Source organism: Castanea sativa, chromosome 9, assembly GCF_040712315.1.
Source record: "Castanea sativa cultivar Marrone di Chiusa Pesio chromosome 9, ASM4071231v1".
Lineage (NCBI taxonomy): Eukaryota > Viridiplantae > Streptophyta > Magnoliopsida > Fagales > Fagaceae > Castanea > Castanea sativa.
Window position 1 is genome coordinate 16827448 of NC_134021.1, and position 24114 is coordinate 16851561.

At 35.5% G+C, this 24114-nt stretch overlaps 2 protein-coding genes and 1 non-coding gene across 3 annotated transcripts; 2 read left to right on the forward strand and 1 right to left on the reverse strand.

The window, feature by feature from the left end:
- The first annotated feature begins 15237 nt into the window (after positions 1 to 15237).
- On the forward strand, positions 15238 to 17013 carry LOC142610868 (CASP-like protein 4B1). The gene is made up of 3 exons (XM_075782835.1): positions 15238 to 15614; positions 15725 to 15866; positions 16604 to 17013. Exons 1-3 carry the CDS (start codon positions 15313 to 15315, stop codon positions 16793 to 16795), a joined length of 636 nt encoding a protein of 211 aa, XP_075638950.1. The 5' UTR covers positions 15238 to 15312; the 3' UTR covers positions 16796 to 17013.
- Positions 17014 to 17533: 520 nt separating this feature from the next.
- LOC142610903 (putative WRKY transcription factor 33) lies at positions 17534 to 21248 on the reverse strand. The gene is made up of 5 exons (XM_075782885.1): positions 20781 to 21248; positions 20458 to 20658; positions 18730 to 19358; positions 18428 to 18589; positions 17534 to 18296 (listed from the first exon to the last, which is right to left on the reverse strand). Exons 1-5 carry the CDS (start codon positions 21096 to 21098, stop codon positions 17846 to 17848), a joined length of 1761 nt encoding a protein of 586 aa, XP_075639000.1. The 5' UTR covers positions 21099 to 21248; the 3' UTR covers positions 17534 to 17845.
- Positions 21249 to 23145: 1897 nt separating this feature from the next.
- On the forward strand, positions 23146 to 23217 carry TRNAQ-UUG (transfer RNA glutamine (anticodon UUG)). The gene has a single exon. It is a non-coding gene; the product is annotated as a tRNA-Gln (tRNA).
- The last annotated feature ends 897 nt before the right edge of the window (positions 23218 to 24114 follow it).

Genomic DNA, 24114 nt, shown 5'->3' on the forward strand with positions numbered 1-24114 from the left:
GAGCCAGACTCCTCGGCTTGGGAATGTGACACCGCCATCACCCTTGTGGGACAGGAACTGGTCCTGCCAGGTACAACGAATGATTTGTTCTTCTGATTATTTAAACCCGAATGATTTCCTTGTCTGTTGGGTTGATACAGGTGCTGCTTCAATTTTCCATCACTAACAAGCTGCTCTAAATGGTTCCAAATGGTTCGACAGTTCTTGGTAGTATGACCCACATCCTGATGATACTGGCAAAAGAGGTTCTAATTCCATTTCATAGGGTCCCCCGCCATCTTACTGGGGCACTTGAAGTAGGGTTCCTTACGGACTTTCTCCAGCAATTGGTGCACTGGTTCTCAGAATACAGTATTAACTACTTGAGGAGTAGCTGAACCAGATTGCCCTGAGAAATCTCTCCTCGGCTTATTATTATGGTACATGTCTGACCTGAAATCCCTTCTCTCCTGGGAGATAACCTTCGCCTTACCCTTACCTTGTTATTGATCTTCCTCAACCCTTTTGTACTCGTCGATGTGATCCATGAGGTGACGTACACTCCGCACGGGCTTTTTGGTCAGATATTTCCTTAAATCGTGATCAGTTGGGAGGCCCACTTTGAAAGTGTTAATCGCCACTTCGTCAAAATCACCATTGATTTCGTTAAACATTTCCCAGTATCTGTCAGAATACGCTTTCAAAGTCTCATCCTCCCTCATGGACATGGATAACAATGAGTCCAAAGGCTGAGGGACTCTACTGCATGTAATGAATCGAGACACGAATGCCCTAGTGAGTTCCATGAAAGAATCGACAGACCCCAACTTTAGTCCATTAAACCACCTCATAGCAACAGGTCCCAGGCTAAAAGGAAAGACTTTGCACATCAAGGTTTCGTTCTGAGAATGTACTGCCATCCTCTGATTAAAATGGCTCACGTGTTCTACTAGGTCTGTCCTGCCATTATAGATGGTGAAGGTGGGCTGAGTGAACCGCCGTGGGAGCCTTCCCTTCTCGATCCTGCGTGAGAAGGGTGACTTGGAGAGTTGGTGCAACGCTCGGCTCATAGTATCATTCCCCAAGCCCCTGGAGGGAAACTTCTTGTGCTTACGACTTGGAAGCTCGTAGGAGAAGGTTTCGCTAGGGGGAGTCCTGGACCTTGGACTGTAACTACTTCCCCGGGACCTCTAGAGGAAGGGTTGGACGGAGGTGAAGCCCGCCTTCGTCTGACGCGGCGTAGCTTTTTCTTAAGGTAGTCAATCTCCCTCTGCATGGCCTTAGCATCATCCTCATGGGTGGCCCTGCTCCTACCACGCGAATGGCTTGCATCAGGTTATACTGTATGCACGCTTCCCTCTCGATGCCTCTGACGCTCAAAATGATCTTCGCGTTGGGACCCCTAAGACTCTGCATGACACGAACCTAAGCCTGCCATGATCTTTCATTTCCTTCAACACTAGATCCCCATAGACGGCGCCAATTGTAAGTGCACAATTTTACCCGGACCCAAACGAGTGATGGGCTCAGGCCCAAAGAGCCTTATACAATGAAATTTGTAGAGTATGGGTTTGAAACCTAGGTTAGGGATATTGAAAATTTGATGAACAGGCTAGAATGACGCAGTCCATTCAAGTAATAGATGAATGTGACAAAAAATCCTCCTCGGACAATTTGTATAGCCTTTCTTCCTCTAAGCAAAAGATTACAATTTTTTGTTTAGTTTTCAAAAAAAAGGTCCCTCCCCTTCTTTCCTCTCTCGTCTTCTTATAACCTTCTTTTTGTTCTCTGTTTCATCCACGTGTAACACAGATTTTCCTCCTAGATACTTGTCCCATCCACCACCTTCTTAAAGTCTTCAAATAATAGTTGGAAGGTTGAATACTACTGTTCAGAGGTCATTTCTCCATTAATGCGGCCAAGGAGGTAGATGCAGGGCCTTTAATGTGATGGTAGCAGCTTTTTCCTCAGATATTTCTCACACGTTCCTGCTTCTAACGGGTGCTTGGATCACGCTTTTACCCAATAGATCTTTCAAAATTCTGTATCTAAACCCTTTAGCAAGTCTCATGGCCTTTACTGGGCCTGTCCGAGGAGATACTCCTCCTCGGACAACTCCTCGGACCATTATAGTGCGGATTGACTTGTGGGCCTAGAAGACTCTGATTGAACAGACTTATACCAACTAACCAAGCCCAAGGTCCAAACGTGCATTTAAGCATTTTTACCCCCCACAATATATATAATAATATTTTTCTTTACAAAGTGAATAAATGAAGGAGTTTAACCTAAGGGGTTGGCCGAGTTGGTTGGGCTCTCGGTCTCAAGATGCTTGTACTGGGCTCGACTGGGTGTGCTCCCTAGTTCGAGTCCTGCTACCTGCACTTTGAAAAGAATTTTCTAGGCCAGCGCTTTACCCCTTTGTGGGCCCACCCGGCATGAACAGTGATTAGTCTCTAATTGAAAACTTTGAGGAACACTGTGGGAAATCAAAAAAAAAAAAAAAGAATAAATGAAGGAGTCACGACAAATGCATTTGATTGCAAAATAGTATTAAAGGATTTGTTTTTTTGTTTTTTTGTTTTTTGTTTTTGATAGGAAGTAATAATAAGGAAAACAGAGAAAACAAACAAGGAAAAGAAGAGTAAACTGATGTGCCTGCCAACCATGTCCATGTGTACTATAGTTCGATTGATGATGAATTCCAAGTTGATCCTTTAGGTCCCACCTTCGACTTTGTGCCTGCCAACCATGTGTGCTAAAATGTCTAAACTCTTAAAGGTTAGCCTGTTTGGTACATGTGTTTAAACACACGTTTTTAGTTTTTAAACAATATTATATGTATTTTTACATATTTTTTACTCACACATATTTTCAAAAAATACAAACAATGTTACTAGAACAACATTAAACACAATTTTTTTTTTTGATGAAGTTACAGAAGAATTTAATAGGTTTTATTGTCTTAGAAAGTAATAAAATAAATAAATAGATATTTCTTTAATTGATTGAAATGTGACTACACTCAAAAAACTGATGGATTAAATTAAAAAATTCAATCATAATTAATGCCTTTTAGACATTTATTAAATGAACTCAATAAGTAATTATCACAGCTTTACGTCGATGATACCCTAATTTGATAATGATTCATATCAGTTTTATGGGTCCAATTAACATATACTCTTAGGATTTTTTTTAGTGGATTATTTGAAGAAAATTCTAATATCACTTTTATGAGAAAATTAGTTCATTTTTTATTTTTCCACAATAATTTTATAAAAATAGTTCGCTAATAAATGCCCTTAGGCACTTGTTAACTTTTCCCTAGTTTTATTACCAATTTTATTTGGTAAATCTTATAAATAGTGTGACTTTTTTTTTTTTTTTTGTCTTTCAACGGGTCATAGACCCAACTTCAAAGAGTATTTTAAAATATTTGGTTGACCATGTTTGACCAAGTTTTGCAAACTTTGATTCCTAATTCCTCTCAATCCGAATGTCTGATTGTTTTCATACTTCACAAACACCAATATATCACCACATTCTTCCAATCCAATTGCTAGATTTTGGATTTAAGTCTAGAGAATTATGGACGTGTGTTATTGTAACAGCACACCAAAAAATTTTGATTGGTCACGTTCTCACAATCCAACTGTTTGATTGAGCTTAAATTCATCAAAACCAATATTTTTTGCACTCTTTCAATCCAATGGTCAAATTGTAAACCTGATTTTGGCACAAGACAAACAAGTGTCATTGTATCCACCTAATGTGAAACTTCAATCACTAAAAATATTCATTACTCTTCCAAGAGATGAAGATAGTTATACACTATATAAACATTACTAAGAATGAGAAAATGATCTAAAAAATACAACACAAAACCTACAAAATGACCCTAATGGATTTGTATGTGACTTTTGATTACCTTGTTTTGCCATTTTAAAACCTGAATCTGATGAAAGCATGAAAATTGAGAAAACCTTAAAACACTGACCAATACCCAAAACTCACTTAAAACCTCCTTGATCAACCTAATTTAATCAAATCTAGTGGTCCTAGAACCAACTTTGAAGTTTGACCGAAGATTGACTGGGTTTGATTGACTTTGACGAAGTTTTGCAAGATTTTGACTGCTATGTTTTCACAATCAAACTGTGTGATTATCACTGTACTTCACAAATACAAATATTTGACCACATTTTGCTAATCCAAAGGTAAGATTTTGGATCTTAGTCTATCGCATGATGACCATGTGTCGTTGTACCCACCCACTGAGAAACTTTGATTAACCTTGTTCACACAATCTGACCATCTAATTAAGTTCAAAATTCGTCAAAACCAATATCTTACCCCACTCTTTCAATATAATAGTCAAACTTTGAATATGAGTTTGGCGCATGATGAATGCATGTTGTTGTCTTATATATTGATAAAAACCAAATAACCAATAACAACTACTAAAGCATCAAATATGACCGAAATACCCCCCATCAAAGCAAGGAAATGACCAAAATACCATAACTTCTAAAGTAACCATAACACAACCAAAACCTACAAATGACCAAGTGCCCCTTAAAGCTTCAAAATGATCAAAATACATTTTACCTCTAATCTAAAATGACCAAAATAGCCCTTAAGTACTTGGAGGGTCTTGAAAGACGTTTTTGTATAGTTTTTAAAATTAAGAAAATTTTCTAGAGTTTTAAGACAAAATTAAGGAAAATTCACCATTCAAAGAAAATAACCATTTTACAGCCATATGTCTGTTGGATATCACCTTTATTGTGACAAATTTACCTCACTGTTGCTAATATCTTCTTTTCTTAAGAAAATTTTAACTATTAAAGACAACCAAAACGTTCGTCACAAATAACAATGCAATAAATAGTGATAGAAAACCATTAAAAACATGAATAATAAAGGCATAAATTCCCCCTATAAAAAAAAATTACCATTGTTGACATCTTATGTCCATTGCAAATATTATTTATTGGGAGGGATCCAACTCCATCACTAATACATTCTTCCTTTTAAAACAAATTAACTATTTACAATGGTCACATGTTCGTTGCAAATACAAACTCAATTAGAAAAATAAAAATAAAAATTGCGATGAATAAATGTTGTTACAAATGAGAAAAAGTAAGGTGGGAATTTTCCCTTCAAAATATTTTACCATTTTCGAGGGCTCCATATGTATTGCTAATACCTTGTTTTATATTTACCGGAGGAATGTTTGTCGCAAATACTTACACCATAAAAAAAATTTTGTATTTTCGATGCTCGAAAACGTCACAAGTGTTAATATTTCTAACGGTTTTTCTTCGGTCATCGTAAATATTACTCTATTAGTGATGAAAATTTTTCTTCCATTGCAAAATTAAGGCAAGAACACTTCCCCCCAAAAGAAATCACATTTTCGGCAAAAATAATAGACAATTTCGACAGACTTATTTAGCAATCACAATTGGTTTAATATTTGACAAGCAATTGTCAACGAAAGAGACTTGCCATAAAAAAAAGTTGTGTTTCCGACAACTTTTTTTAATCGTCAAAAAAGTTTCGTTGCAAAAAAAGTCTTTTTTTTTTTGTAGTGAGTAGGCATAGACACCCTTTCTTTTTGTAAAAGCAATACAAAGGGAAGTATAAGCTTAAAAATAGAAGAGATAAAAGTCCCAATAAGATTGACGTTTCACTCGAGTAGTAGCTCAAAACATAACTTTTTTACTTACTAATAACCACTCACCAAATTCGCAATTTGTAAAAAAGTTTACAACTCTAGCATTTTCCTCCATTTAAAGGCCATAAAAAAATTTGTAGATCTAAAATCTAAAACAAAATATTCAAGCACTAAAAAAATTAGCCCAATGAAAAAAGTTGCCAATATTAAATTTAAAAACTAATAAGCTCAATCAACCAATTTTACTCAAAACAAACAACTTGGCCTTTTAAAAAAATTTTAACAAAATATCCTTACACAGCAATAGACGCACACATCAAAACACAAAAAGTAATAAATAAATAAATAAAAACCCCTGAGCAGTTGAGCAGCAAATTCGGAAGTTAGAGCCATCACACGCAACCAGCAGCAAAACTGCCACCCTAACTTCAAGTTCTATCTTCGTTCTTAGGGTCTTACCTACTTGAGGGTCAAAACTAAAAACACAATTCACAATTTACGTCTTGAGCTGCTACTTGAGAGAAAGGTCAATCATAATGAGATTTCTTTTCTCTTATTTATATATATATATATATATATATATATATATATATATATATATATATATATATATTTATATTATTGGTTAGAAATGCTTCTGCTACTACCTGAATCCCTCCTCCCTTCTAAGTTACTATATTTGAAACTTCCAATACTCAGAAAGAAAGGTGGCAATAGTATAGTTCAACTTAAGCAACAGAATAGAAAACACTACCTAAATGGGGTTTCAATTCATTTTACCTTTCGTTTGTAACCAACCCTAATCTTTTAGGAATTTTTTTCGGTCTAACACTCCAACTCTGAAGAAATGTAATTGTTATTTTATACAGCTTCTAGGAAGCGACCATTCACGGTTTTTGTTAAATCTTATCATCTGTCATAAAAATAAAAAAACAACCATACCCTATTAATAAAATCAGGATAAGAAAAACCTGATAAATAAATAACTTTTTTTTTTTTTTGGGGAGAATCAGGTAAATAAAAAACTTGAATGTGCGAGGCTTTATTAATTTTTGGTTCTGATAAACGAGTATCAAAGTCTATTGATTAAGGTTGAACATTTTTATCATAATCAGCCAGTTTTTTATTTTATTTTATTTAGTCCAACAATCTTTTGTTAAATAGATACTTTTGTTAATTAATTTTTGATACTTCGATATACAAAGTATCCCACTTTATCTCCTTGTTAAGGCACTCAATCAAAGTATCAAACACTATGTATTCAACTTTTCTTTTAAAAAAAAGTCCTCTCTCTCAAGTCCCTCAGCTGAGAGACTAGAGTGTAGAATTTCCATTATCTTCCTCGGAATGATAACATCTCCCCTCTAATAACAACGTTATTAGTAGGGCTTGTGGCTACTTTTATTTCTTTCAGGGGTGGGGAAACACGAGTCTTAATCTTCTCCGCCGTGGTCTTTTGTCTTTTTCTATTCTCTCAAATTTCTTTCCCCCACACATCTCTCCTTTGCTTGAGAATGGACGAAGTTCTGAAGGATTGGAGAAAACTCTCTTTGATAGAGGAGGAAGGGGAAAAAGTTAAACTAACAAACTCTCACTTCTCCAAAAAGAATGAGCACGTACTAGCAGCAAGATTTATGACAAGAAGAGCTCTCAGTGTGGAGGCAGTGGGTAGAACATTTAAACATTTATGGAGGGCAAGTGGAGATTTTGAAATCAGGGAGGCTGGATCATGTTTTACTATTTGTTTTTGAAGTAGAAACGAACGCTGAGCGGGTCCTAGCATTGGAACACGTGGTTTTGTTCCAACCATATGATTTTTCTGTCCCGACGAAAAACCTTAGGTTTACGTCTATGAAGTTCTGGATCCAATTGCACGGTCTGTTAGTCAGTATGCTAACTACAGAGACTGCTATTGAACTAGGAGAGAAGATTGGTGTTGTTTTGTCTACGGACCATTCAAATGAGATGAAAGGAGGTGACTTCATTCAGGTTCGTGCTGAAATCGATGTCTCCAAACCCCTTTGCAGAGGTCACAGAGTAGTTCTTAATGATAAAGAAGAAGTATGGGTCTCACTTAAGTATGAAAAACTTCCAAATTTTTGCTATTGGTGTGGTAAAGCGTCACAAACCGATAAAGAGTGTGATAAGTGGTTGAGCAGTAAAGGAACGCTTCATGCAGATTAACAAGAATATGGTACTTCGCTTCAAGCTCTCCAGCATAGTCCAGGAAAAACCTATTCGACGAAGGTTATAGGCATGGGTGACGGCTTTGGTCGAAGTCGGTCCAGGAAGGAGGAAACGGATGCTGAGCAATTACAGGTGGTACGGCTGAAGCAGAAAAACCCATCTGCTGATCAGAGGTAGACATGATGCAAAGGAGCTTGATATCAGACTCCGAAGAACCTCACGGTGGTGTGGCAAACAGTGAAGATGCCCAGGCTTCAAAAACGGCGTCCCCTGATTCAGTGGTGAACTTCCCGCGAAACACTCACTCAGGAGAAAATTCAAAATTTGAGGAATTTGAACGCAACCCAAAGTCATCTCTTATCCCTAACCAATCCGAAAATTTTGAAGTTCAAATCCAGGAGATAGATTCGGCCATCCAGAAGTTTGATAACAATGAAATTCCTTTACCTGATAGAGTCAATATGGTGGACCCAAATTTGAACTCAGTCACGGATATGCATAGAGATTTTGTAGGATCGGATAATGATGACATGAGGCTTTCGAATTTGAACTCTGATACACTGAAACAACCAGCATGTGTTACAGCTCTGGAACCATCAGCACGTGAAGATCCCATTACTACGTAAATGGAAGAAGATGGCACGTGACATCATATTAATTGACTCTCCCAAGCAGCAAACTGTGCTAACAAAAAGAACAACAGATCAGGAGAAAGCAAGTCAATCTGAGTTACCAAAGAAGCGGATACGGGTTTCAAAGTTTGAGGAACATGATATTTCAAAGGTGGAGGCTATTCAGCAGCCCCGCCAATCTAAATGAGTCTCTTAGTTTGGAATTGTCGTGGGCTTAGGAACCTACGCACAGGAAAGGAGCTTAGGGTAGTGATCTGAGCAAAAAATCCATCTGCAGTGTTTTTAGCCGAAACATGGGCATATGAAGCAAGGCTAAAAGATATTCAACAACAAATAGATTTTGAAAACCTATTCTTTGTGGAGAGGAATAATAGAGGTGGAGGTCTGGCCTTGTACTGGAGAAATTCCTTGGACTTGAGTATTGACGCTTTCTCAAAGAACCATATTGATGCCATCATCAATAAAGGGAAAGAAGATTCATGGAGATTCACTGGATTCTATGGTGAACCAGTTACCCACAAACGTTGTGAATCCTAGAATAGGCAGCGCCAACTCAATAATAAGTTCAAGCTTCCATGGTTATGTGCAAGAGACTTTAATGAAATTACTCGAAGCTCTAAGAAACTGGGTAGAAGTAACAGAAGCCAAACTCAAATGTAACTATTTAGGGATGTCATTGACGAATGCGGATTCATGGATCTTAGTTTCATGGGAGCTCCGTTCACATGGCAGAAGCATTTCGCAGACAGACACCATTTAGGAAAGGTTGGATCGTGGTATGGCAACAAATGACTGGTTAATGAAATTTCCTAGGATGGGAATTCACCACCTTTCCTTTGATTCCTCATATCATTGTCCTCTCTGGATTGTACCCGATGGGCTGGAGGTTGCTAATCCGACAATGCCATTTCATTTTGAAGAAATGTGGCTTTCAGATTTTAGTTGTTCCAATGTAGTTGAAGCCGTGTGGTCCTCAATTGAATCAACTGATCCGACTGTCAAGGTGATTAAGAAAATAGAAAAGTGTGGGAAGGAGTTAAAGAGTTGGGACCATAACCATTTTGGGAATGTTAGGTGAGAGTTAGGCAAGAAGAGAAAAATGTTGATAGAAGCCGAAAAGGAAGCAAGGCAAACGGGCATCAATCATTGGGTGAGAGAGCTAAAAAGAGAGATCAATGAACTCATTGACAAGGAGAATAGGATGTGATTTCAGCGATCCAAAGCTTAATGGGCACAAAATGGTGATAAGAATTCAAAGTTCTTTCATATACGAGCCACTCAACGGAAGATGAAGAATTTAATTCAGAAGATCCGAGATGCTTTGGGGGTCTGGAATTCAAATCCTAAAAGTATAGCTAAATGTTTAATTGATTACTATTAAGAACTTTTTTCCTCGGCCATCTCCAACAATATGAAGAAACTACAAATTCCATTAATAGGATCATTAGTGAGGAGATGAATTCGCAACTGAAAGCAGATTTCAAGGCATGGGAAATTCAATAGGCAATTAAGCAGATGGCCCCTCTCAAAGCCCCTGGACCTGACGGTATGCCCCCTTTATTTCATCAACACTACTGGAATTTAGTAGGTGGTGATGTTTGTCAATCTGTTCTTAAAATTTTAAATTCTACCTCCTTACCTGAACACTTGAACTATACTTTTATAACCCTTATCCCAAAGAAGAAGAACCTAGAATTTGCCTTAGAATTTTGACCCATTAGTCTCTATAATGTCCTTTATAAGATTTTCTAGAAAGTCTTGACAAATAGATTAAAAAGAATCCTACCAAAAATTATCATTGAAAACCAAAGTGCCTTCACTAAAAGTGGGCTTATATTTGACAACATTTTGGTAGCTTTTGAATCTCTCCATAGCATGCAGAAACATATAGGGAAGGACGACTTTATGGCAATCAAGCTTGACATGAGTATGACGTATGATAGAGTGAAATAACCGTATCTCGAAGCAGTAATGAAGAAAATGGGATTTGCTAATAAATGGATCAAGCTCATCATGCTATGTGTCACATCAGTATCATACTCCATACTGATCAATGGTGAACCAAAGGGCAAGATCCATCCAACAAGAGGCATTAGACAGGGTGATCCTCTCTCTCATTTTCTTTTCCTACTATGCACAAAAGGATTGCATGGTCTCATCAGCAAAGCAGCAGATCAAGGTGAATTTTAGAGTTATTTTCTATGCAGAAATAGCCCTCGACTAACTCACCTCCTTTTTGCAGATGATAGTCTATTATTTTGCAGGGCCACAATGCAAGAATGTCATAAAATCCTAGATATCTTGGAGACTTATGGAAACTGTTTAGGGCAGTAGATAAATAGAAGCAAAACTACTATTTTCTTTAGGAAATCCACATCTGAAGAGATCAGAGACCATATAAAGGAAGCATTGAGAGTTCCAAAGATAAGACAGTACGAGAAATATTTGGGATTACCATCATTGGTGGGAAGAAATAAAAAAGTAAGCTTCAACTACATTAAGGAGAGAATTTGGAAAAAAATCCAGGGTTGGAAGAAAAAATTACCGTCCCAAGCAGGTAGGGAAATTTTGATCAAGGTAATGATTTAAGCGATTTCAACATACATAATGAGTTGTTTCAAGCTCCTAGTGGACCTGTGTATGGAGGTAGAAAGCTTAATCAAGAGATTCTAGTAAGGACAGAAGGGTGATAAAAGGAAAGTTCATTGGGTTAAATGGGAAATGCTATGTCAAGCAAAATTTGAAAGAGGGATGGGTTTCAAGGATCTTACTCTTTTCAATGATGCCTTGTTAGCAAAGTAAGCATGAAGGTTGCTTCATTACAAGGAATCATTATTTTACAGAGTCTTCAAATCCAAAATTTTTCCCAACTGCTCTATAATGGAGGCCCCTGAATCCAGTGCTGGATCTTATGTGTAGCACAGCATTTTGAAAGGTCATGATGCTCTTTTGAAAGGTACAAAATGGACTGTACGCAATGGAAAATCAATTGGGGTTTGGCTAGATGCCTATAATGGCTGTTACCATCTCCTGACCGTCCAAGAATTCTATCACCAATTGTGGAAGGCTTTGAAGAGACTCGAGTAGCTGATTTAATTGAGACAGAATCAGGACAATGGGATCTAAATCTGTTACAAGGATTGTTTATTCCTTCAAAAGCCGAAATGATTAGAAGCATCCCTCTTTGTAGTGCAGCAGTGGAAGATAAATTAATTTGGCCTCATACTCACTCGGGGCAGTATTCAGTGCAGTCTGGATATAGATTTCTCATGCAGGAGAGCTTTAATTATCAAACACTGGAGAGGCCGAGTGCAAGTGGAGGTTTGTGGAAGATCATTTGGAATTTATTGGTTCCTAATAAGGTGAGAAACTTTCTATGGAGATCCTGCAAAGATGCACTACCAGTGAAAGCAAATTTGGTGAAGATAAGAATTCAGTCAACCAACTGCGATCACTGCAATGGAGAAGCTGAGGATGTGCTTCACGACCTTTCGAAGTGCTCAGCCATCTCATAAGTTTAGAGGTTAGTACCTGAGATCAACTTCAGTCCTCCAAGGAACTTCACCATATCAGACCTTTTACTCCAAGCTCAAAGTGACGGTAAAGATATGGAGAAGCTAGCGATGGTGATGTGGACAATCTGGCATAGCAGAAACCAGTTAAGAGTAAAGTAAAGAATGAAAACTATCCTATCTCACAAGTGGTCCTGAATGCTGTACAAGCACTCCAAGATTTCACACAAGCTAACCACGTGGCCTCTAACCAGTTGGTCATCAACGTCCCTCCACAGATCAAATGGTTGCCACCCCCACCAAACTACCTGAAGGTCAATTTTGATGGTGCCACCTTCAAGGACATTGGCTGAGCAGGTATCGGTGCAGTAATACGTGATAATCATGGCCAGGTCATCACTGCACTATCCGAACAAGTCAATCTTCCATTCTCAGTTGATATGATAGAGGCTCAGGCTGCAGCACGAGTAATATCCTTTGCTTTGGAGATTGGTTACTCATCTTTTACTCTCGAAGGTGATTCGGAAACAGTGATCAAGGCCCTTGACAGAGAGGAAGAAAGCTTCTCACCGTATGGCCATATCCTCACAGCAGCAAAAAGTTTGACAGATTCCACTGGGATTTCTTTTTCTCATGTACATAAGAGGGGTAATTCTGTTGCACATAACCTTCTCAACATGCGATACATGATAGCAGTTTCTTGACGTGGATGAAAGAAGTTCCTTCACCTTCATGCTGTACTTTTTGGCCGACAGTGACTAATTCAATTCAATAAAATTCCAAGTCTTCATTCTCAAAAAAAAAAAAAAAAAAAAGTAATACAAGCTCTATGGTAATTACAAAGTAACCCAAGTTACCTTTTGATTTACCACACCGTATATATGTTTTATAGGTCTAGTAAAAAGATAGAACCGACTTGCCAGTGTAATGCTGATCAATATACAATCGTCAATCGGCATAATTGAAAAATAAGAAGGTTTGAATTTTTTTTTTAAATCAAATTATTTAAATTGGGCAGTTTTTGATAAACGTAAATTCAATTAAACATGAGGTTGGTACCATATTTCAATGTACCTTGTTGGCCTGTTTTGTCTAATACAAATTCTAATTACTAATTAGAGAGAAGTTGTCTCTTCAAGGAGTCATTATATATTACTATTATGAATGAACTTTGAAATTTCCAAAAAAAAAAAAAAAAGGCTGTGAGTGGAAATTTCGAAAGTGTTGGAAGTGGAACTATGAGTGACCCTTGAAATTTTTAAAAAGATAGACTATAAAAAACCACACAAAGCATTTGGTTGGCAATGTTGGTGGGCCACAAACAACCGAAAACATATCATTGTACGTACTTAATAACATTTTGTTTACAATTCGAATTAATAAATGAGTCATTTGATTATGGGAATGGGTTGTATTATTATTTATAATATTAAGATGCTTACGTTCACATAAAACAAGGAATGAAAGGTTCTCCATAGAAACACTTCATGCTAATATAAAGGGGAACTTTCATATGATAAAATAATTTTCCAATAGTCTCTAACCGATCTCTATTCCTCTTTTGTGTTTAGATTATAATGTTTTCATTTGTTTATCTTATTTATAGTAAAATCTAGATACAATTTTTTTAATATTGTATTTTAGGTTTCTTAATTAAATTCAACGACATGATTATATTGACTAATTCAATCAATGTAAACATGACTTATTTTTCTAAGGATATATATATATATATATATATATATATATATATATATATATATATATATATATAAATTTTATATATAAGATAGAATTCTACTTAGTCTAATCTAAGTGTATATGTGTGTCAAGCTCCCTCCTAGAGACTTGAAATCCGGCCCTTGCTCCCCACACCCCACAAGCATTTATACTTGTGGAGTGACCACCGCACCAAAAGTGCACGGTGGTATTTTTCTAAGGATAATTAAATTCAACCATGTTATTGTTTTTTTTTTTTAACATAAGCAGATTGTTTAATTTAATTAGAGAACTTAATCAAAAGTTTGAAACATAATATCTAAAGAGTTGTACCCATATTTTATCTTTTTATTTATTAGGTGAAGACACCATTATACCTGGAAAAATTTTGTCATTTATTTAGATGAGTAAATCACCAAATTATTTTGTTTCTTGTGTAAAAATACAATTATATATTGAAAAAGTGTGATGCTTTAAAAAGTTGTAATACTATCCTTTAGGCTGAATATATCATGAAATCATTCTCAAATGAATAACTTTATTGGCGATCAACCTAAAAATTAATAACAACTTGTGGTCTTACATGTATCGTGTAGTCAAATACTGTGTGTATAGCATTGCAGACTCGACTTGTGTCCAACCACTCCAGTGCACTAGACCCAATTTTACCCTAAAAGAAGGAAAAGGCCTAGAATTGCTGGAAAATGCTAGAATTATAAATTAATGTACAACTTTTGCTACAACTTGTCACATAACAAGTTGTGAGTGGTAGAGAAAAAATAGATTAAACTCTGTAAGAATGTGGTATAAAACTCATGTTTTAACCCTCAAATTCTAATATACCACATCATTTTATCATATATTTAAAAATAAGCATAACAACATTCAATCAATTCTAATACTCATATACAAATCCAACTAAATTAAGAATTTATTGAAATGTTATTAATTGTAGTAGGATATATAGAATTTTTAAGTAAAATACTAATGTGACAATATTCTATTAGTCTATGTAAAACATGAATTTTATACTCCATCTTTACCAAATTCGAACTCGATAAAAAATAATGGGTCTATATGGCTCTCAATAAAAAATAGTGGTTTTACATGGGTCTAAACTTTTACCACTCAAAACTCTCCACGTGATGACTTTTGCAGTAAATTATGGTTCAAGCATGGCTCAAAATTGATCAATGAAGGTTTCTTACTTCCAAAGGAAAAATGTCTGAAGATCCTAAAATTGGCCTTGTCCGAAGGTTCTCAAATTTTTTGTTTTACTAAAGACCGTATCAACCGAAGTTGGTTACAGCTATTTCAGTTTCAGTTACCTGGCGGAATTATCCACCACTTTACCTCGTATTCCTCATCACTACCTCATCCAATCACTCCACGCCACGTCACAAAAACCACTTTTCTCCGTTATAATCACACGCCTTTTTGTCCCAATCAGCATGAGCGAGCAAATTAGCCTTAAAATACAAACTCTGAGTTGTCATTTAATAAATAAATGATTTAAAAAAAACAATTTTCGTTCCGTTAAAAGCTTTCGTTCTGTTAATGTTCTTTGCTGACTTCCAAGGCATAGACTTCGAGAAACATGTCGAATTTGGATGATCCTAAGTCGAACCACCAACACGTGGAATCGACACCGACTGAGCCCACAGCTCCACCGGTTGCTGACGTGGAGAACCAAGCAAACTCAGCCACCGCACCCACTTCGGGGTTCGGGTTTGGTGGTGCCGCGGCGATTGTACAGCGCTGGAGGAGGGAAGATTTGATAAAGAAAGCAGCTTTGGCTTTAAGAGCATTGGCTTTGATTTTCTCTTTGCTTGCTTTTATTATCATGGCCAGTAATAAACACGGTGATTGGAAAAATTTTGATAGATACGACGAATACAGGTAAATTCAAGAGTCAATTATTTGATTTTATGAAAGTGACTGCTAATTGGGTTTTTGTGCCTTAAGAATTTTGGTTTTGGTTATGAAGCTTCTTTTCTTTTTATATATAGGTACTTGTTGGCAATAGCGATTTTGTCGACCTTGTACTCATTGGCACAAGCTTTGAGACATGTTCATGAACTTTCGACAGGGAGACATTTGATTCAAGTTCAACAGCGGACCTCTGGATTGTTCGACTTTTTTGGAGATCAGGTTGGTCTTGATTCTTTCTTTTGTTTAACTTTTCAGATCGATCTCGCTTTAAATCCGATTTAATTGGGGGGTTTCTGTTTCTGGGTCCAGTTTCTTTTATTTTTCACTTAGCAAGAAACTTTTTTTTTTTTTTTTAATCAATAACGACTTAGTCGGTGGGCTATAAATCTTCAATAGACTAATTAAGATCGGCCACATGTGTTAGACTGTTAGTGGTTCTATAAGAGAAAATTTTCTATTGCACTCCACCTTGATAGACGTGTTTGTTTCTTCATTGTTGCGTTAAAGACACCTGTAACATGTTGCCAAACTTTAAAGTTACGATAGCAAAGGGGAAAAAACAATCGGGAACTATCAAATACAAATTTCTCAAATTTAATGAAATTTTGGATTGGACAAACACGAAGTAATAAGAAAAATATTTTATCAAGTATAAGGCTTTAAGCAGGAGATGGAAAATGATGATTTGTGTTCTTAGTTATTAGTTGTCTAATTTGTCTTTCTCGTTTTGGGGTATTTGAGCACCATTGGGTGAACCTCACAATTTTGTCTCAATGAAATCGATACAGTTTAGTCTTTTAATAACAAAAGTGGCACACTTGATTTAAAATTCAAACTAAAAAAGAAGGTTTTGACCTTAATCCATAAGTTGAAGGGATACATGTTTAATGTCCAGCTATGATTCTATGTTTATAATTAAACTTGAAAATGAGGTTGATTAAACTTTTTTTTCACAGATTATGGCATACCTATTGATATCAGCAACATCTGCGGCAATTCCTTTGACCAATAACATGCGAGAGGGCGTAGACAACATATTTACAGACTCTTCTGCAGCAGCCATCAGCATGGGTTTCTTTGCATTCGTTTCACTGGCATTGTCGGCCATGATTTCAGGATACAAAATATCAACTCAGTCTTATATTTGAGATGGATTTTTTTTTTTTTTGTCCATTGATGATTCTTTATTTAACATTGTTGTATTTGTTGTTTGCATAATACCTTTGCGTGTAAATTTATGTTTTCAAAGGGAATACTCGGGCATCCATAGCCTTCTTCTGTTTGTAAGTGTATGGATTTGTTCGTCATATGCTGTATGAGCTGATTTGTGTATAAAGAGATTTCATTGACTCTGTTTATAATTGTACTTGGTCAGGTTTACGATTTATGGCCTGACTCTAAGTAGTTTGTTTATAATCCATAGCTGACCCTAAAATTTTAGTACTAAAGCTTGGTTATTGTTTTTGGCGGTTTTAGTGGTGATGTTTCCTGCCAAAAAAACTAGTTTCACTTTTGGCTCCAGTCATGAAATATGCAAAATATTAAACACAATAAGCCCCCCAAATAAGGCCCACTCCATGCTATATCTTGAAAGCAATTTTCAGAAAGTGACTTTCCTGAACAAATCAAACCATGGGAGCCATAGCTTCCTTTGCGGGACAAGTAACTGCCGAAAAAGTTCTGGTTTAAGCACTTGAGAAATCTAAGTCATATTTATCTATTGTATAGTTGGTGGGACAATGTGAAGAAAAGAACAATAATGTGGCCCTGGCCCTTAAGCAATATGTTTCACTTCTATGTTACTGAAGCTGACAATTGGGGCTGGTTTGGCTAAATATTGAGACAATCTTATCTGAAAATACAAAGATTTGCTAGATTCTTAAAAATAGCAGGGAAAACAAGAAATGTTTAAAAATAAAAGAATTCTTCAAGAGCACAGGATTGGCACTTGTTACAACTTACATGGGCATTCATCTTGTACCTCATTTATCTGTTCTACTTAACTGAATCAAATGAGGTATACTTTCTAAAGCTTCAAAGCAGCCTCAATCGTATTTAAAGGGGAAAAAAAAAAAAAAAGTAACTCCTACTTATTTCAATCACTAATTTTAGACAGCAAAAGCTATAAACTATAAACTATAGTCATAAAACAAATATAATTAGTGTGATCTTCTCTCTCTATTCCAAAATCAGCAATCCTAAGATAGGAATGAATCAAGGAATGAGTCAGTCTTCCATTCCTCCTTGGCCCTAGACAATACACCTTCTGAGAGCTGTGTTTGATCCATATAGTCACGATTTTGATTTCTGTACCCTGAAAATGGTACACCCTCTTGGTTCTGCACCATTTGCAGAGTAAATGGTGCTTGAATTCCCGATGTTGTTAGCCTTGTATTCTGAAAAGAATTTGGGTAACTTGTCTGGATAGGATGGGTGGCCATGGCAGAGGGCCTTATTGGCATGGCTTCATTGCTGCTACTGTTATTGGTTGCAGCTCTATTCACAGCATAACTGCCATTACCACGAGCTGCAGGAACATCATGGTTGTGTTTCCCTTCATAAGTAGTGATCACAGCCCTTATGTCATGGGATGCTCGCTCAACGTGTTTCCTCACAGGACAAGCAATAGAGGTACATTTGTAGTAGCTCCTAAATATAAGAGAAAATTGCAGAGTTAGGAGACAAGTTCAAAAGTTCTTTTTAGAAAGACAAAGAAATCTAAAAGGTTAAGTACTCTTTAAAAAATTTTGTGACAATAAATTGTCACAAGAGTGAAATACCTTGGATTTGGATTTCCCTTAACTACTTTCTGTCCATATTTTCTCCACCTATACCCATCATCAAGAATATCAATTTCACTTGTTGTTTGAACTACAACTCTAGGTTCCCTCACAGTCCTACTTGCAGAAGCTGAAAACCCCCCATTCTCATTTTCCCCTTTCCTGCAAAAGAGACATTAAAAGAGTATTAATAAAACCCAATTTATGTTCACCAAAAATAAAAATAAAAAATAAAACCCAATTTACAATTTTATCTTCAAAAAACACAAGCAAAGCCATCATACTAGTACTTTTTGACTTACCATCTTTTGGCCTCACGCTCATTTTCATCATCATCTCCTCCCGAATTACTCATTGGTGATCTCTGATCAAAGTCATCCTCTCCAATTGAGACTGAAGAATCATCCTGCATTGAGACAGACTCCATATGTCTATTGCCTAGTGTAACAATCGACTGATCAGAAATGCCTGAATTCGTGCACGAAGAAGGTTGAATTGATTGAGAATTTGATCTTCTGTTAGACTGAGGCTTAGGATGATTATGACTTCCTTTGTATACTATTTCAGTAATCTGTCCATCCAAAGACCTCTCAACTTTTTTCTTCGTTGGGCAACTTGGATACGTGCACTTGTAATAACTACGAGGGTTTTCACTTCCCTTCACTTGTTTCTGTCCATATTTTCTCCAGTTGTATCCATCATCTGATTTTCTCTGCTCTCTTATATATTGTGATTGTTGAGTGCATTGATTGTGACCAGATAAGGCAGCATCACCACTCTGCATTTTTGCTTGGCTTGTAACCATTTCTGAAGTGAAGTTCTTTATTGGTGCAAATTCTGATTTTACTACCGCCTTCTCCAACGAAAATTCATTTTGATTCGTGGGTTTTTTAAGATTCCATGCTTCTTCTTGTCTTCTCAAGGACTCTTCCTGTTCAAGTAGAATCATATTTAGTTTTGTTCTGGCAAAAAATTAAAAAAGAAAGAATCATATTTAGTTTCAAAGCAAAAGTATTGAAAAAAAATTCCACCTACGAAAAATTCAAGCATTTGAATAATTTAGTGTCATAGTTGACACCTAGCCACTCACTGGATGTGAGTAGTCTTAATGGTTGCCATGAATAATGCCTCCAAGGAGTTTGTAGCAAGACAAATAACATAACTCTTTATGTCCCTTTAGCAATATGGTATATATACACCCTGCTTTTGGAAACTATTTGTTACTATTTTTGGAAAGTATACAATTTTTTATTTCTATAAACATCTCAAACAAATAATCGGTGCAGTGGTATAAGTTTTAAGTTTGTATTGAATTATTGAGGAAACCCAACAACTCGAGCGGTTACTTCTAGCCAAAACTTCTTGCCTCGAGGCCTAGAAGTTGTCTTCAAAAGCACCTCTCATAATGTCTTATGTCTTTATCTTTTAAGGAATAATTTTTTTGCATAGCAGCTGGCAAGTTTGTTGACTATCACAGAGAAAACTTATCGCCTCAATAAACATATTACTATACGCATTAAACATACTTTCTCTGCCGACGTCTACGGATTCTTCACAAAAAAATATCTATTAGGATATTATAACAATCTAAAAAATTGTCTCAATAGCCCTATGAGGGCAAAGAAAGCCAGATCCAATTTTTTTATTGCTCGTAGGCATATGATATGACATTCAACATGGCCTCCTACTTTGGCATGTGGCAATACCACAAAAAGTCTACTCTGGTTGGCCCTATTATTAAATTTTTTTAATTACAAAACTTAAAACATACTATCAAGAACTTGTAGTATTGTCTGCTCTTCTTTATAATAAGTTCTTTCTTTATTAAAAAAACAAAAAACTTTGAATTGCTATTTTAATTATTTTGTTAAGGATCATGATTGAATTCAAAATTTTAGAACAAAAAGCTTGAGTTTTTGAAAACTAAAGAGAGAGAAAGCTCCACACAAAAAAAAAAAAAAAGAAAGTGTTCATAACTACTGAACATCAAGAATATATGTAAGAATTGAATTATATGAAATGACACATACCACCGAGTTTGAGACCATGCTTGAAGAAGACTGAAAGGTGGATGATGATGTTGTAGTTGCAGGCTTTGTTTGGGGTTGGAAAGAGAAATCAGAGAGAGTTTTCTCTTCCAACTTCATTCCAAGCTGCTGGTTATCACCAGAATTATTCATCCAGTTGAGTGCTTGACTAGCAAAAGCCCCAGTAGTTGGAGATGGAAGATTCTGCATAAACATAACAAAATAACAAAGACCCATTTATCATTTTGTGTAACAGTATGCATATGAGTAAAACTCAGCCAACAAACATCAAAACATATATATGGACTATGGAGCTCATAACTTACATTGTAATTGGAGCCGAACAAAGGTGACATCAAGAATTCATTTGGGCTTAAACCTGTTGGGAAAGCCAAATAAGAAGAAGGAGAAAGTGGAGGAGGAGAGAGTGGCAATGAAGGAGGTGGAAGTGACTTGAATTTTGGTATTTCATTTCCATTTCTATCAGATTTAAGGTCAGAGAGTCCCCATCTGAGTTCATTTTCTTGGTCCATGTTTTTGTTATTGGAAAGGAGGTCAGTGAAGGAGGTCATGAATTGGTTTGAGAAGGAGAAGTTGGAATGAGAATTTATAGGATTATTTAAACTGCTAGCTGAGGAAGCCATGTGTACTATAACTATATAAGATGGGCGATAATAAGAGTAAGGAAGAGAGGCAGAGAGAGATAAATACTAAATACTTTGAAGGCCAAATGTTTATTGCTGAGGCTTGTTCTTCTATTTACCTCTCCATCTCTATGCTTCTTCGGAGAAGCTCAGAAAGTTTGACCGTGGAAACCCATATTTGGTCCAAGCTTGTGGCTTTGACTTGACTGGTCACAAGATAGGCGGCTAAGGCAGAGAGCTAGCCACGTGTTCTTCATCAGCTACCATTTTGCTTTTTTATGTTTTTTTTTAATTGTATTTTAATTAGTACGTTGTATTTGAAAATTTATATTTGATCAGATTTTAAGTAAGTAACTAAGTTTACTTGTAAAACTTAGTTGGTAGGTTTCAGTTAATTTAACTAGTAAAGTTTTTGATGGTTGGATAAGAGATCTAAAGTTCAATCCCCGCCTACATCAAAAAACTAATTGGTGTCTTGGTCTGATAATAAAGAGCTATCATCTATCATCAGGAGCAAATGTCATAAGTTGAAACTCTCTAAAAAAAATAAAATAAAACTTAGTTGGTTCTCAAAAAAAAAAAAAAAAAAGTAAGTAAAATTACTTAGTTACAAATCCATGTTACTTAAATTTAACTTAAATTTTTTACGCATTAAGTTTTTTTTATTATTAAATTCAAATATATGATTGTATTGATCCATGTAATGTAAATAATATTCTTTTTCAAAGATAATTAAATTTAAACATATCACTTATAGTCCATATAATCCTATATGTCACCTAATCCTATATGTCACCTATTTATATGTGTGCGCGCGTGTTTCTCAAAAAAAAATATATATATATATATATATTTATATATTTTATTTAAGTTTTGCCCAAAACTAAAAGTAAAAGCCACTATGCATTAGAATCTCTTATTTTAGTTTTTGTTTTGGGTGGGTACTTTATTTAAACTTTCCCCGTGGATTGAAAGACTTTTCAGCGTTGATTAAATATGTCAAAATAAATTAGTCCCAACCCAAATCTTACTCTTCTACTGTTGTTGTGAAGTGATTAAAAGTCTAAAAATCTAAGAGTATCATTTTGCTCAAAAAAAAAAAAAAATTCGAGGAGTATCATAATGACTTGATGGGTACAAGACATTAACTTATAATTTTCGGGAAATTAATTAGTGATATATGCGTATAAAGTCTTGTTCATGAATATAATTGATAAACCTCATAGAGTCATAGTAATTTTTTTAAAGCACAAATGTGAAATGTCTTCTATTAACTAATTGAATTATTGTTTCTCAAAAAAAAAAAAAACTAATTGAATTAATATCCCTAAAAAAAACTAATTGAATTATTAAAGCAAATGTCGATAGGACAAAATTTAAATATAATTTCTTAAACAATGTACCTTAGGAATCCTAGTTAAATTTAACAATGTGGTTGTATTGCCAATGAGCCACTTAATTGGATGAACATAACTTAAGAACAATTCCCTAAATGTTCTATCTTAAAAATTTACGTTTTTCAATTAATATATGGTTGTATTGACCAATGCAATATAAATTGCGCTATCTTCTCTCAAAGATAATTAAATTTAACTATATAACTCATTGATTAATTAAAAAACTTAAAATACAACATCTAAGTTTTTGTCCTAATAATACATAACTTTTCTTTGTTCATTATCTTCCTCTACAAAAAATCAACTTGTTCACAGCCTATAATGAAAATAAATTAACTTTTCCAATAATTCGCTTCAACATAAGTTGTAACTCAACTAGAATTTGTTCAAACAAATTATGAGTTCTTAAACGTTCAAGGATTATTTACCAAAAAAATCTTAAAACTAGAAATGTTTTAGGGGTGATATTTAGGTAATTTACAACTTAACCGAAATATTGGTTTTGGAAGGAAGAATTAAGAAATATGAATTATATAATCGAAATTGGTAATTACATCCAAAATCACAATATTTATTCATTTAGACTTTTGGAGAATCTCTCTTCAAAGTTCCACAGTGAACTATTTAATGGTGAAACCCTCGACCAGCAAGGTTCCATGGTGTAGTGGTTAGCACTCTGGACTTTGAATCCAGCGACCTGGGTTCGACTCCCGGTGGGACCTTCAAGCGAATATGAATATCTTTTTTATTTTTTAAATTCTTGCATGAACGGCTAATGGGTTGATCACTTTGATTGTTTCTCCATGGGCCACAAGTACATTATGGATCATGATTTCATGACCAATTGAAGCTACAGTGGCACTTCAAAGATTGCGAAAGACAAAAAGTGGTCCATTTCACACATTGAATGCTGGATTTTAGCCCATTGGGCTACATACTTTTGTGTGTGTGTGCGAGAAAATATACTTTACACCCTCTAAGTTTAGAACCACTTTTAAATCGGTTCATCAACTTTCAAAACTTGCAACTTCAGCTTTCAAGGTATTGAAAAAATGTCAATGTGCTCCTTCTACTAAGGTCCTAAGTGGATTAATGATAAGATTCTAATAGATGTTAATAGAAGAATTATACATTGGTATTTCGATTCTTTCTATAATGCTCAATAGTGCAAATCACAAGTTTTAATAAATACAAGATCTATTTAGGAGTGATCCTAACTTAAAGGGTGTAAATAATATCTTAAATGTTTTATTTTTTTAATAGACATGAATTAGGGAGAAACTAAACAACAAGAAGTTGGCACAAAAGTTTCTTTTACAATGGGCTTGATCAAACTAAAATTCCTCTAGGTGCTCCAAGAGGACCATGCAATCATTAACAATGGCACTTAACAGGGTAAGAATCAAAGTCACGGTTTGAAGCCATTATGAGGAAAGCAATAACTCACTGATCATATACTTCTATGAGTAATTTGCGATTGTTGGTTCAATTGCCAAATGGGGACCATTATATAAGGCCTAAAGTTCTACTATAATACTAGAAGAGATGCCTATGTATATGAATTATGGAGGAGCTTTTAGCCCACCTTCTTTTATTGTCTCTAAGTAGGCCTCTTACAA

Coding starts and splice junctions, on each gene's coding strand:
- LOC142610868 (XM_075782835.1), top strand. CDS start 15,313: ATGTCGAATTTGGATGATCCTAAGTCGAACCACCAACACGTGGAATCG. Junction 15,615..15,724: donor GATAGATACGACGAATACAG/GTAAATTCAAGA, acceptor TTTTATATATAG/GTACTTGTTGGCAATAGCGA. Junction 15,867..16,603: donor TCGACTTTTTTGGAGATCAG/GTTGGTCTTGAT, acceptor TTTTTTTCACAG/ATTATGGCATACCTATTGAT.
- LOC142610903 (XM_075782885.1), bottom strand. CDS start 21,098: ATGGCTTCCTCAGCTAGCAGTTTAAATAATCCTATAAATTCTCATTCC. Junction 20,659..20,780: donor TGTTCGGCTCCAATTACAAT/GTAAGTTATGAG, acceptor ATGTTTATGCAG/AATCTTCCATCTCCAACTAC. Junction 19,359..20,457: donor GCATGGTCTCAAACTCGGTG/GTATGTGTCATT, acceptor CTACTTGAACAG/GAAGAGTCCTTGAGAAGACA.